This window comes from Hyperolius riggenbachi, chromosome 3, assembly GCF_040937935.1.
Source record: "Hyperolius riggenbachi isolate aHypRig1 chromosome 3, aHypRig1.pri, whole genome shotgun sequence".
NCBI lineage: Eukaryota > Metazoa > Chordata > Amphibia > Anura > Hyperoliidae > Hyperolius > Hyperolius riggenbachi.
In genome coordinates, this window is record NC_090648.1 from 165,805,972 (window position 1) to 165,820,161 (window position 14,190).

General features: G+C 41.4%; 1 protein-coding gene across 4 annotated transcripts in view; it reads right to left on the reverse strand.

The window, feature by feature from the left end:
- The window catches only part of HAPLN3 (hyaluronan and proteoglycan link protein 3), a 53,048-nt gene that overhangs the window by 19,477 nt on the left and 19,381 nt on the right, over positions 1-14,190 (reverse strand). The window contains exons 1-3 of one of the 4 annotated variants that reach the window (XM_068272464.1): positions 10,386-10,841; positions 8,903-9,061; positions 1,322-1,693 (exon numbers count right to left, since the gene is read on the reverse strand). In XM_068272464.1, the coding sequence (XP_068128565.1) occupies positions 1,322-1,693; positions 8,903-9,061; positions 10,386-10,449 (595 nt within the window). In that variant the 5' untranslated portion in view covers positions 10,450-10,841. Of the gene's footprint in view, positions 1-1,321; positions 1,694-8,902; positions 9,062-10,381; positions 10,842-10,866; positions 10,951-14,190 lie in introns of those variants that run through there. The other 3 variants (XM_068272467.1, XM_068272465.1, XM_068272466.1) reach the window with 3 other exon arrangements.

Below are 14,190 nucleotides of genomic sequence, written 5' to 3' on the forward strand. Positions count from 1 at the left end.
ACTCAGTCAGTACATCTAAATGAAAAAAACTGGCAGGCTTATCAAGGAGACATAGGCCTCGATTCATCAACACTTAGCAAATTTGTTAACAACAGTTTGGTAAAATACCGAATTTGTTAACTTGATTTCAGGATTCATCAAAGTTATCTACAGCTGTTAGCGAACATTCGGTAACGATTCGCTAAAACGGAAGAAAGTGCAATTCATGAAAAAGAAAGTGGGCGTGGTTTAGCGGTACATTTAGGATTAGTTATCTCCTTCACTGCTCTGTCGTTATTCCTGTCAGATCATTGCTGACAGAGAAGATGGAGCCATTTGAAGTGGTTATGTATCAGCTGAGAGTGATTCAAAGGCGCAGAAGGGCAAGAATAGGGTCTGCAACCATATAAATTTGTAAGAGAATAGATTTATTTGCTATAACACGACATCTGCATTTCTCTTGAATCATCTTGTAAGAGAACACAGGCAGTGCCAGGGTTAACTAATTTTGCTAGCTGCACTATAATTTTTTAGAAAAGGCTCCTATCAAATTGTGGGATTGTCTCAACCACTTCCAGAATCCTGGTCCAGGTGTTAAGCCCTATTCAGAATGTTGCTACGTAGTGCTCAAAGGACTGCCTTTTACCCACAATTCCATGGGAATCTTATGGCCTTGTGTTAAATTACCGCTGTAAAATGGAAATATCGACACGTTACCGAATGTGTACCGAATTGTTATCGAATTCACACCGAATGCCGAAAAACCTTGATGAATACAACTAGAAATCGCTAAACTTCGAATTCGGTAATTTAACAAACTGGAAAAAGTTATCTCAAAGAGAATGATGAATCGAGGCCATAATCAGTTGGATATTTCCAACCTACCCAAGGAGCCCTGGAGTTGGGCTGTGCAGTACCAGCCGGTATATTTAAAGTGATCCATCAGATTGTTGTTTTTTTTTACTAGTAGTAAAAGAAGCTAGTATGAATGGTTTCCATATTTTTAAAAAAATGTTTTGTGGGTTTCTCCTTATGCGCTAGAGTTTCCAATCTGTCCAAGTTAAATAAGTGAGTCAATTCTTCCTTAACATCCCAAACAGTTGGCGTCGATTGATAGATCCGTTTATTGAAGATAACCTTTCTGGAGGTAATAAGAATAATGTGAGTTAAAGGATTCAATGCTCTAGATCTGTTGTGGGATTCCCCATCCGTGGGATGGTTATCATACAGTATGTTAATGAACCCTCATGTTTTGTTTTGTTTTCAATATCAGGAGAACTGCCACAGTGTGAAATTTTAATTATGACTTTTTTTAATGAAAATAACAATTGTTATTGCCTACCTCTCAATTCCAGCTCCACAATGCCACTTTCATCTTCAAGACCATCAATAATCTCACACTTATACTTCCCATAATCCTCCAGTTGCAAATCAGTGATGACAAGGGAAACCTCATTTGGGTTACTCCGGAGTAAATGAACTCGACCTTTGTATTCTCCAAAGCTGCGATGCTTTAAACCAATAGCAACCAGCACATCCCTCTCCTTGGTGTTATCCTTATGCAGCTTGGACCACTTTACACGATATCTTCTTGGAGATTCTAATTTTGGCTCATAGTGGAATGAGCAAGGGAGAGTAATGTTACCCCCACGGTAGCCAAACAGGGCATCTTCTGGCGTAGTCACCACAAGCTTCACCCCATTGAACTGAATCCCTGAAATAGAGCAATATTATCATTCAGTAACTGTAATATCATATAGTATCCATTAGAACAGTAACAAGCTGCAGCCATGGAAAAACACTGAAATATTATTCATCAAAGTTAGCTTTGCTAACTGTTAGTGGTTTTTTAAACTAAATTATAACTTGTTAAATGATAACGTTATTCTAGTTTTGTTGAAGCGGATATCCAGAAAAACAGCTAAAAACATGGAATAATAATTTATACAATATTTTAAATATATAGCTAAATATTGCTTTCCATCTTAAAGAGGAAGCTATTGGCAAATATTCAGCATCACGTGAGCAAGTGGTTACTCCCACAATGCAGTGCTTTGGGTCACTGGGTGAATATGCAAATAATTCCTTATGTCACTAATAAACTGGGCATATATTCAGAACTGCTGGTTCACAATTTGCCTATAGACCATGAATTGTACAGAGCTTGAAGATAGGTGGAAGGTATGGACTGATATTGCTCTGTGGGTAGAAGTTGAAACAACGGCAGTGTCAACAGATAATTTATGGGAAATCTTTGGTTCTCCTAATGGTGCCGGTGCTCTGTGACTTGGGTACTCTGTAATAATCATGGAGTCAAGGTTCAGACTGACAGCACTGCGGGCAGCAGTGAAATCTGATTGGCTCATGCTGCAGCTTTCTGTCTGCCAACCTGTAGCCTGAAAATGCTGTGATAGGGGTTACAAGAAGCTGACATCAAGTCCGTACTGAGTTCTTGGGTCAGTATGTGACGTGCCATTGTTCCCACTGTATAGATGTTATGGAATTGTTATTGTTATTATTTTAAATAGTGCTGACATCTTCCACAGCTCTTTGTAGAATAAGGTGTATATTTAATCTCCCTGAGGGCCCTTTTACACTTAAAGGAATACTATCGATTGAAACAACTTTTTTTTTTAATACTCTATATTAGTGTACACATTACCACTAGTGCTAGGGGCACTTTATTTATTCACCAGGTCTCTCTCACTATCCCTGCTTAAAAATTCATTTCTCACACAGCTCATAGTAGTTTGGGTCACCCTGAGCTGCTTGGTTACTCTGTCACACAGCTCACAAATATATGTCACTGTGTCACTCACAGCATGCAGCAGACATGAGGAGAAATAGGCTGATCTGAGGTGGTAACAGGTAACTAAATGAGCTGTAATATTGCTGGAATATAACAAGCTATAACAATAGACTGTGTTTACACTCAGACTGGCTGCCTGCTTGAGGTGATTCACTCCAGGCTGCATCCACTTTACAAGCTGCTGAGAGGGGCAGACCACTGTCTGCAATTAGCATTATTAGTATCTTTATCAGTCAAGAGAAGCAAAGATAATAAACACACATTGCTAGAATCTTTAACCCCTTACCACCATATCAACAAGATTCTTTCAGCAAGGTGATAATTAAACTATAAACTGAGGAGTTGATAGCAACTCCCCTGTGCAGAGACATGGTCTAGCCCTCTGGGAGCTCAGTATTAGATACATTTTGTATCCAACACTGACGCCAAAACTGACGGAGGATTTTACAGCTGAGAGGAACAGCTGTGTGAGGAATCAAATTGCTCCTAGTACTTGCCCTAATGTGTGCTACAACATACAGCATTTCAAAATAAATGCATACATCGATAGTATTCCTTTAATGCATTGCATTTTAATGCTATTTTTTCTCCATAGCAGTGCATTGTGAAAAAGCTTCAGTTTTTCAGTTACAACTCACAGCAGCTGATATAGTGAAAAAGTAGCTAACCGTTCTTTAGCTTACATTCTAATGTCCATGCCATAGCTATAGCTTACTATTCCTATTACAGTCAAGTCAGTTAACCTGCCAGTATGTTTTATGGATCTGGAAGGAAACCCATGAAAACACTAGAAGAGCATACCAACTCTATGCAGATAATATCCAAGCTTCGGCTTAAACCTAGGTCTTTGGCACTGCAAGGCAGATCTCGGTTTTGCTCATGTATTATTACCCACTGTGGTTTATATGGTCTGTACTGCACTCCGTAAAGCACTACAAAATATGATGGTGCTTTATAAATAAATAAATGCTACAGGGCCATGAATACATATAAGCAAAACTATTTTACAATAATGCAAATTTATACAGCATTTTGCTCCTTAATATTACACTAATATAGTGGAAGGCAAGTTGTGGATATAACAATGTTACTATCTGTACTATAGAGATAAGCGTCTTCTCAAAGTTGACCACCAGATGGAGTCAATTTATCACATTATAATTCAGAGATGATATCCTAACTTTTTTCTACACCACATATGCATAATGGTATGTTTTTTCATATTCACATATGTGTACAGATTAGCGGTGAAAAAGGTATTACATGGAACTTTCTATAAACCGAGGATGAAGGAACCATGCTATACAGGGGCCTATTCAATACATTAATTTATAAAATCGCAAGGCAACACAGCCGAAAAGACGCACTGCGTGTTACCACTGTAGTGCAGCCATCCAGTGAGGCATACAGTACAATGGGAAGTATGCCTCACTGCTACTGTGAATGCTTGCATTACTGCCTTGGAACCTGCCACACTGCACTGGATGTTGAATGCACTGGACTTTGTGTGGAATGGCTCTTAAAGTGGCTGTACCTCCCTCGACTTGCCGGCCTCTAGACCAACCAATTCAATAATCATTATTGAATGGGATGAAAATCGATGCCGCCAAGAGCATGCCCGATTAATGAAGCAACCAATGTGGGGCTGAAATTGATTGCATGTATCGATCGGACATGCTGCAAGATTTCAGGCCGTCATGGTCGATCAGGTGGGCGTCGGTAATGGTGAGCGATATCGGGATGTGCGACTGAACCCCCAGTACTATTCCCCCAAGTGTATAAATGTACCCCCCCTGTGTGCATTTATATATACACCTGTCGTATGTCGTCCACCACACGGTGCCCATCCGTCTTCCACTTCTTCCTCTTCAATCTGCTCCTCATACAACGCCGGCATATAGCGCATGGGTGACGTCACATGCGCTAAATGCTAAACCCCGGCAGCGTGTGAAATTCAAGCGGAGGAGCGGAAAGTGTAAGACAGATGGACACCACGCAGTGGGTGACATACAGTAGAACAGGTAATGTATAAACGCACACAGGGGGCACATTTGATCACTAGGGGGGCAGCGGCGACGTGGTGGACATGGCAGACTCAGATGATTCACATGAGATTTCATGCAGAAATTGACCGGGAATCGGTCTGCGGTGTACGGGCAGCCGACAGATCGCTCTCTAATCAGGTTGGGTCAGAGAGAGGTATTTGTCTCTAAATAAATAAAATAAAATAAATTGTCGAATCTGCTCATCATCGCTAGATACATGGCTACCTTTAGTGTTGAAAGCAAAGGAATCCGTTAGGTACTTTAGATATTTTTAGTCTTTTGAAACATCAATACACTATTCTACCTATAGAATAAAGTATATGTGTTATCTTTAAATATTCTCCACTACAAGTCCTGCTGCATAATGAGCCCTATAAGAGAGGCATTGCACAGAAAACCTTGAAATGTAAGAGATGCCCTATGCCTTTTTACACAGGAATAGTGACCACTGCCAAAATAACTGAGAGAACAGACAATGTTCCAATGTTAGAAGTGTTTGAACTCTGGTCTAATGCTTCCAAGTGATGTGGATGCTGGCTGAAGGCTTTCAGAAGTTCTTCCTTTTAGAAGTAGGATGAAGAGATTCATTAATGGTGGGATGGAATGACTCAGAGCACTGTGAAGAAGACACCAGACATCAGTGCAGCTCTGTCATGTCTCGTCCTCCTGACCCTGGGTGACATTAGTATGCCAGGGGCATCTCTTCCACTTCGTCACTCTCTTTATGATGTCTGCTGTGCATCAATGATACCCATGAATAGAAAATGTATTATCTGATACTTGAACTATCCACACTTTCTGGTTAGGAGGTATTTTCATAATAAGACGTATGCACAAAATATAGAGATCTCTTGTGTTAACAACATTAACTCTTAAAGAAAACCTGTAACTAAAAAAAGTTCCCCTGGGAGGGTACTCACCTCGGGTGGGGGAAGCCTCCGGATCCTATTGAGGCTTCCCCCGTCCTCCTTTGTCCCACGGCGGTCTCGCTGTGCCCCTCCGAACAGGAGGGATGTAAATATTTACCTCCCCGGCCCAGCGCAGGTGCAGTATTAGCTCTCCGCTCGGAGATAGGTGGAAATAGCCGATCGCTGTCAGTCCGCTCTACTGTGCAAGTCTCCTGTGCCTGCGTAGTAGAACGGACTCCGTGCTAAGAGCCGCAACAGCGCCCCCGCTGGAGCCAGGGAAGGTAAATATATCAAGCCTCGTCAGGCTTGTCGAGCCAGGATTGCGGTACGCTTCGGGGAAGCCAGCCCTGGATTGTCTTCAGCTACAGGGATGGGGGAAGACTCATTGGGACCCTGAGGCTTCCCCCTTCCGGGGTAAGTACCCCCCAGGGGACATTTTTTTTAGTACAGAGTCTCTTAAAGTTTCATTGTTCCTATTAGTTAGAATTTCCCCACTAAGAACTGCTTGAGAGCAGCTGTAAGACATCACAGATGAGCAGTCACAATTTTACATGGGACCATCTCAGCAAATAGAAAACGAAAACCCATGGGGTCCATGTTGCTTTTCAGTAACACATCAATGTAACAAATGATGAAAAGAGGACACAAGGGCCCCGTGCGTTCATGCCTATAAAAAACTTTTTTTTTTTTTTTGCAGATTGTGATTTGGCTCAGTAGGTTTGTCCAGTATGAAGCACAGAAATTTCTGATGGCGGCCCTGTCCAAAGATACAACTAGTAATAAACTGTTTTAACAGCCACCACTATATTTCAGTATGTCTCAGGTTAAGAGAACTGCCATCTTTGACAACCTAATTGCAAATATTATTTTTAAATAAAATCCATTTATGGTATCTTGCTGGGAATCGTACTCACCACCACAAATGCCCCTTATGTAGCTAAGAAGAACAGTGGTTACAAGAGATATGGTTTCCTATGAGGATAGAGGTGGAGGATAGAAGGGCCTGATGTGCTGTGGTCCATGGGGTCACAAACAGTGGGACATGACTGAATAGCCACTGAACCACAAAGATGTGGCCCCCAGCCATTGGTTCCTATAAGTAAAGAATCTATCACTTTACTCTATAGAGGTGGGTGGATATGGCAGTGTTCTGTCACATATAACAATAAACATAAAGTCTACAGGCAAATCAGGACCATATTAGGCCTCCACCTACAGTACTCCTAGGCCCATGCTACTATTGGCTATTGCTACAACCTTAGTGGTTACCTATGGTTATAGTAAGTTCCCTTTCATTGCATTCTGTTTCGATTTTGAAAAGGCTTGCGATTTTCAAAATGCAAGTACAGAAAAGTTATAATTGGAATCATGTATTTATACTGAATACATCTACAATTTTCTAAAAGGTATTCATAGTTCTGCTGCATTTTTCCTGCATTTTGAACAAGACCAACATAGTGAAAATTGCAAAACGTGAAATGCAAAGCGCGTTTGAGATTTTTTCGATTGCGTTTCACGTTTTCTTTGGTGCGAAAGAGCCCTAATACCTATGTGTAATACATCACTGTTGCAAGATACTGAAAAGAGCTATTATGTACAGCATCAGACTTCGGCCTGTGATTGCATTGAGCAGGTTAAAGAGTTAAAATCCTTGGTTATTCATTTTAACTAAAGTACCACATGAAAGAAGCATTTTGAAGAGGAGCAATTGCCTTCCACTACAACAGTCCCCTTGTCAGGCCTGAGCAACTGGGAGCCAAGATAGAGAGCCTCTTTACTGACTCCTCAGCAAAAGCTGTTGGGGAGCCCATGTGATAGTCGGTCCAGTGATTACATTCTGTTTGCAGGTTATCTGAAGTATCCCAGGTACAGGCCACTGCAGATTCTGAGTTATGTCACCTGTTGAGATCAAAGTCTTCTTTTGAGAACCAGGATAAATATGAAGATTCTCTAGACATTTCTCAACACCCAAACCACCCACCCCCCACACACACATAAACCTTATTTAAAGTTACCTCAGGGAAATATATATATATATATATATATATATATATATATATATATACTGTATATATATCTAGCTAGAAAACATGGCTATCTGCAGGCCCGGATTTACATCACATGAGCCTATAGGCATCGATGTTCTGACACCCTAGACTTCACCCTCCATGAATCTACAAATCCCTGCCGAACCGCACCACATATGTGCTGGCTGGCCTACCACACACCTATCTCCTACTTCCCTGTCCAGCATAGGTAACCACAGGTGCCTCTTAGTCTTAGGTAGCCAGAGCTATCCTCAATTTTAAGTACCTAGAGGTGTCCTCAAGTATTAGGTAGCTACAGGTGCCCCCCACTGAAAGGAGAGCTGGTCAGGGGAATGCTGAGACCAGGGTGAGTAATCTCTCATTTACACTCCACTCGGGACCCTGCATAGATAAGGCAAGAGGAAGCAGGCATTTGGGGAGGAGAGTGAGCTGCCATACCATCATCAGGCGCCTGTAGGCATGTGCCTACAGTGCCTTATGGTAAATCTGGCCCTGGCTATCTGCGAGTTTTAAGCCCAGGGCACTTTAAATTTTTCTCTATGTATTTTCCCAGCCTTGTGAGCTCCTCATATGATGGTTATTATCAGCCTGGTTAAGCGACAACCATTTTTCTGCTGTGTATTGTTTGATGTGTGCAGAGGCATAGAGGGAATCTGCTGGTGGACAACCCAGACCACCCCCCCCCCCCCCCCTCTGCACCCTATGAGGTCAGGAGCTCTTAGCCCTGTGGACGACCTCAGGTAAGTTTGCTCTTTTTACTTTTTTTTTTTTTACTTTTTATCTTATATCAGACATGTGTCTGATTGTGGAAACACTCATTGCATGTGTAGGATGCGGATGCATTCACTATTAGTGTAGGGACCCCTCTAGGAGATTGGCCTTGATGCCGGCAGGGGGGATTGACCCACAGCCTGTTGGTTATGTGTCACCAACAATCTTGTTTATTTTGGGATGTTGTGTTAGCCACTGGCTATCAGTGAGTTTTGTCCCAGATCCCTTTAATTTTTGCTCTTGGTATCTTGTGAATGCCATTTTTGCAGATTGAGCACCACTGACCTATCAATGTCTTAGGGATTCAAACGATTACAGATGAAATAGTAATATGAGGTCTACCTTCACCGTTTCCATTGCCAGAGCTGTTATTCAGAATATGATCATAGTAGAATCCATTGTAGAAAGGGAGACAGTGGCAAGTGCCGACTAGCAGGAGCAATACTGGTATTCCTGTCTGCATCATATGCCAAGGGGGGATGCACTCCAATTTAACGGGCTCTGAAAGAGAAGACAAAGGAGTCAACACTTCAATCCAATCCATTCTCTTTATTAAATGTCACGTGTGCCTCAATCTACATTTTTTAAGTATGACCAAATCCAGCCAAAATATCTGTTTTACTTTGCAATTGCTTTTAGTCTCTTTTATTGCTTCTGAGAATTGAGAGTTTTGATTGGTTAACAATTGCCCAATTTTACCACTTCCATGTAGTATGAGGACCAACAGATTTTTACTATGAACATTTGTGTAGGTAAGCTCAGACCCTAACATTTTTTTTATTTTCTGTTATTCATGTGCTATCTTTGTGGTGTCTCAGAACTGAAATTAGAATCTTGGTGTTACTAGAACAGAATCAATTAGAATTCCCTTCTGTTTCCAAAATTTAAGTGAAACTATAGACAAAATGTCCCCGTGCTCTAAAAAATGAGCCACAAAAAAACTGTACAAACACTTATTTCATAACTAAAGTACCACATGAAAGAAGCATTTTGAAGAGGTATCATCCTGATTTAAAACTTCTTGTTATTTCATAAAGTTATGAAAGGGTTAATAGACTGTGTTTCACTTTGCTGGGAAGGGTATCAATTACACCACTTAAAGCAAAGCTTTACATTAGAAAACACAAAAATTAGATACTTATCTTGGTAGAGGGAAGTCTCTAGATCCTCTACAGGCTTCACAGGACCTCCTACCGACCACCTCTGGCCACTGGGACCTTCTGGAAGATCACAGCCATGTTCCCATCCATGAACGAGCGGATTGTCCATTGCCTTCAATTTTGCTTTTGGAATCTCCAGCCATTGCCAGAAATTCCAAAACGCGGCTAAAAGTGCTCCAGTGGGCTATAGCCCTAAGGGCTTTCTTTCCCACTTTAATTCTAAGTTCATAAGGGAGGATGAAGACAGATAATTCACCACCAGTCAGCTGCTCCCGTCACCAGGCAGGTGCTTTCTAGGCCAGCACAGGCAGTAGCGAGGTGGCCGAGTCACATCTGAGTGCAGCTGTGTACAGACGCAACATGCGTTTTTGGGGGGAGGTTTCTTACTGCTTACTAACTACGATGTGGATCAAATGTGGGGTACAAACCCTCCCATTCAGCTGCATTAAACTGCAGCCATAAGAAGCTTGTAGGCTAGCAGACGAGAAGCAGAACTGTCCAATCAGTGCACAGTTTAGCACCCCATGTTAAAGAAGCCTTAGGAATTGATTACACACACTCAGTATGGGAGAAGCAATCCATTTACCACCTTGCACCACTTCACTTCTATCAAATTTCATCAAAAATACTCATCAAGAATCAATTGAAACTACTACTTTACTTGCTTTGCACAGAGTTAGGCAGTTGTCCATTCCCTGCTGCTCCGTCTCCCATCTGCCAGCTGGCCATACACCATACAATCTTGGTGGTTCAATCCATAAGCCTCATCTACACGGTACAATTTCCCGTCAGATCGACGAATCTATTAGATAATTTCCAACCGGTAAGATTGGCTTGCGATAGATTTTGGGTACTTATCAATGCAAAATCTATCACAAAATTGATCAGAAACAATTTGGATGTCTACACACAATTCAATTTCTTATCAGATCACCGGTTGATCTGATGGAAAATTGGACCATGTAGAGGAGGCTTACACTTTCATGTAGTATATGAGCTTAGCAAAATCTTTTCATAGTATTTTTAGTCCGCTGGCCCTTATATTACATAGATTTGGTACATCTGTACAATTAAGATTGTATGACATAGGGCCACCAGATTTAGGCCACTTTTCCACAAGAAGTTGAAAGCCTCTCAAACTCTCACAACTGCTCACTGCTGCCTGGCAACTTCTCACAGCTGCCTGATTGGGTGCTGCTTCCTGGTAACTGGTTGATGCTGCTTGGTAACTGCTTGCTAAGCACACAGTTAAACAGTTCATGGAAAAGAGGCCTTACTGGCTGGCTCACATTTTTGGTCAATAAACTATCATAAATGCATCAAGTTTATTGATCTGGCTTGCAGGGGTCAATAGATCCCTGGTACATTTGATCACAGCGATAGAGCAAATGCTGGAGAATGAAGTTTAAAGAGAATCTGTACTGTAAAATTCTTACAATAAAAAGCATACCATGCAATTCATTATGTTCTCCTTGGCCCCTCTGTGCTGCTTCTGCCTCTCCCTGCTGCAATCCTGGCTTGTAATTTCCATTTTTATGCAGTGTTTACAAACAAAAGACATAGCAAGTGATAGGCTGAAAGTAACTCAGTGTGTGAGTCATACAGAGTGTGCAGGGGGCCTGGAGAGGGTGTGTATAGCTTCTATCCAATCACAAACAGCACAGCACATTCCAGCCTGACTGCCTGAGCCCGACAGACCCAACTGAGGAAAAAATATTAGATCATATAACAGAGATAACACAGCCACTGTGCAACTAGAAAAGGCTGCAGTAAGACAGAGCACATTAGAACAGCTATAGGAACTTATAGGATAGAAGAAATAAGGCTCAAAATTTTGTTACAGAGTCTCTTTAAGACCACCCTAAGGCCTCTTTTCACGGACAGTTGATAGGCAGTGAAATGCTAAAAAAAGCTACTGCTTGCTGCTGCCTGGTAGCTGCTCACTGCTGCCTGGTATCTGCTTGCTGAGCACACAGTTCCACTGTCTGTGGAAAAGAGGCCTAACACGGGCTATGCAGTGTCACTCACCTCATTTCTAGTATTATAGATTTACTTTCATGTTAATAAAAATCTATAATTTTCTTAAACAATTAGGCTACTTTCACACTGTGACATTGCGTTGCGTTTCCTGAAAGAAGTGCAGCCTTTATTTTAGTCTATAATTGCACAAACATATTTATTATAAAAGTATCCCTGAATATTTCCTTAATATTTCAGTTAATGCAATTTAAATATTTATATTTCCTTTGCTGATAATCTGCTTTAACCCATGAGCAGCTTCAGTAGAGTTATCTCGTTTGAGATACGTGCACTGGTTTTGACCTCAGTCGGCAGAACTCATTGTGCTGTAAATTCTTGGAATGCTTTGATGTCTTTTTACTAGCAGAAAATATAGTAACTGAAAGCAGAAGTCCTCTGTTATTGTCTCATACTGCCCCCTAGTAACAAGTGGCCATAAATACACATTACAGCAGTACTAATTAGAATTAAGGAAATGTAACAAATAAGAAAAATATTTTTAAAAAAAGTGGTAAAATAAATCGGCCTGGAGCACTTGCAAGCATCTAAATAAATTGGCTACTATAAGATTAAAAGAATTAAAGACCCCTGAAAACAGTATTACTGTCCTTGGGCCCGATTCAATTCACTTTTTCTACTAAGTTTTCTCCTAGGTGATATTTTCACACCTTAACAATAAAATGCCCTTTGAACAACCAGCAAGCAAGAAAACACTCTGATTAATTTTTTTGACCGTACTTTTTCACCTTCTTTCTTGTACGTTTTCAATTGCAGAGTGCTGAAAAGTTATTTTAAACACAAGATGAAAAATCATCTCCTAGGAGAAAACTAGAAGAAGTGTATTGGATTGGGCCCTTTGTGTCCTGGCACAAACTTACCCATCTTCTACTATTTCCAGCCAAGCATCATTGATTCTGGAGGTGCCAATCAAGCACTGTACAAAATTCAACTAGGAAAAGGACATCTTAGCGTTGGGAAGACAGTCCGTGGGATTATGAACATGCACTGAAAATGATCAGTTGCAGTTGAGAGATCAAGAGAAATAATTGCAGGTTATGACAAGCTCCCTTTGTAGCACTAGAGCCCTAGGATTGAATACAGGACAGCATCTGCAGACAGCATATGTCCTTCCTATGGTTATGTGGGTTTGCTTTGGCTACTCTAGTTTCCTCCCACAACCTAAAAATGTAGTTGTAGATTAGCGGTCTTCTCCAAAAAACTGTCTGCAGATTGGAGTGAGGACATTAAAGATTGTGACAGACACGTTACTAAACTTTTTCATGACCACCTTGATCGAGAATCAATCCCAAAAACTGACAGTCAAGGGATCTTATGTTATTAATAGGACCCAGTCATGAAGTAAGAATAGGTCGGCACCGCCAGAGGTAAAACATAGCTCTTTTATTGAAGGCAAGGCTGCAATGACACACTGCTGTTTCAGGCATGCTTTCCGAAACAGCAGTGTGCCATTGCAGCCTTGCCTTCAATAAGAGAGCTATCATTTACCTTTGGCGGTGCCGACCCATCCTTACTTCATTGCATTGTGTAACCCTGGAGGTGTTGGGGTTGGGGTCCTGGAATGCTAATTGATTCATGCTCCTCCATCTTTCTATTGTTTACATGGCAGGTGTGATACATGCACACAATGCAAATAAAAAATCTGCACATTATTCCATGGCATGGCCAGCTGCTATGGAAGGCGTACCATGTGTGTATTTGCTGACATTATCCAGAAACGCACTGTACACAGATCTATAGGATAATGACATCTGCTACAACACAGAAATGTGAACAAGCTCATGCTATTGTATAGGCAATACGTTCCCATACAGCAACACAGCACAATGCAGCGCGCCTAGTGTGAATGCACTTTAATGCTGGAAATACACAATGCAGTTTCCTGTCCAATCGACGGGAATCGAACAAATATTTTTGACATGTCCGATCTGTTTCCAATCAAGAAAGGAATCGATTTTGCAAAGTTATCATCAGAAAATCGATTCCCTTATCGCCCGGGAGCAGTTTGGACATGTACACAAAGCACAACTTCAAGTCCAATCGCTCGCAGATTGGATGGGAAATTGCATTGTGTGTTCCCAGCATAATGGTGATTTTTGTTTCTGTTATAGATGAAAATGCCATTTAGGCTTCAATGCCATATAGATGTTATAGATGAAAGTGCCATTTAAGGCCCATACACAAAGGCCCATACACACGTCGGATTTTAGCGAACGACCCGTCGTTTGAACGTTCCGTCGTTCGGACGTTTTCGCGTCAAATCCGACGTGTGTACAGACTATCGTTCGGGTGATAAGACTGGTTACCAGCGATCCGCCCGGCGGATCGTTGGTAACCAGTCTTATCTCCCGAACGATAGTCTGTACACACGTCGGATTTGACGCGAAAACGTCCGAACGACGGAACGTTCAAACGACGGGTCGTTCGCTAAAA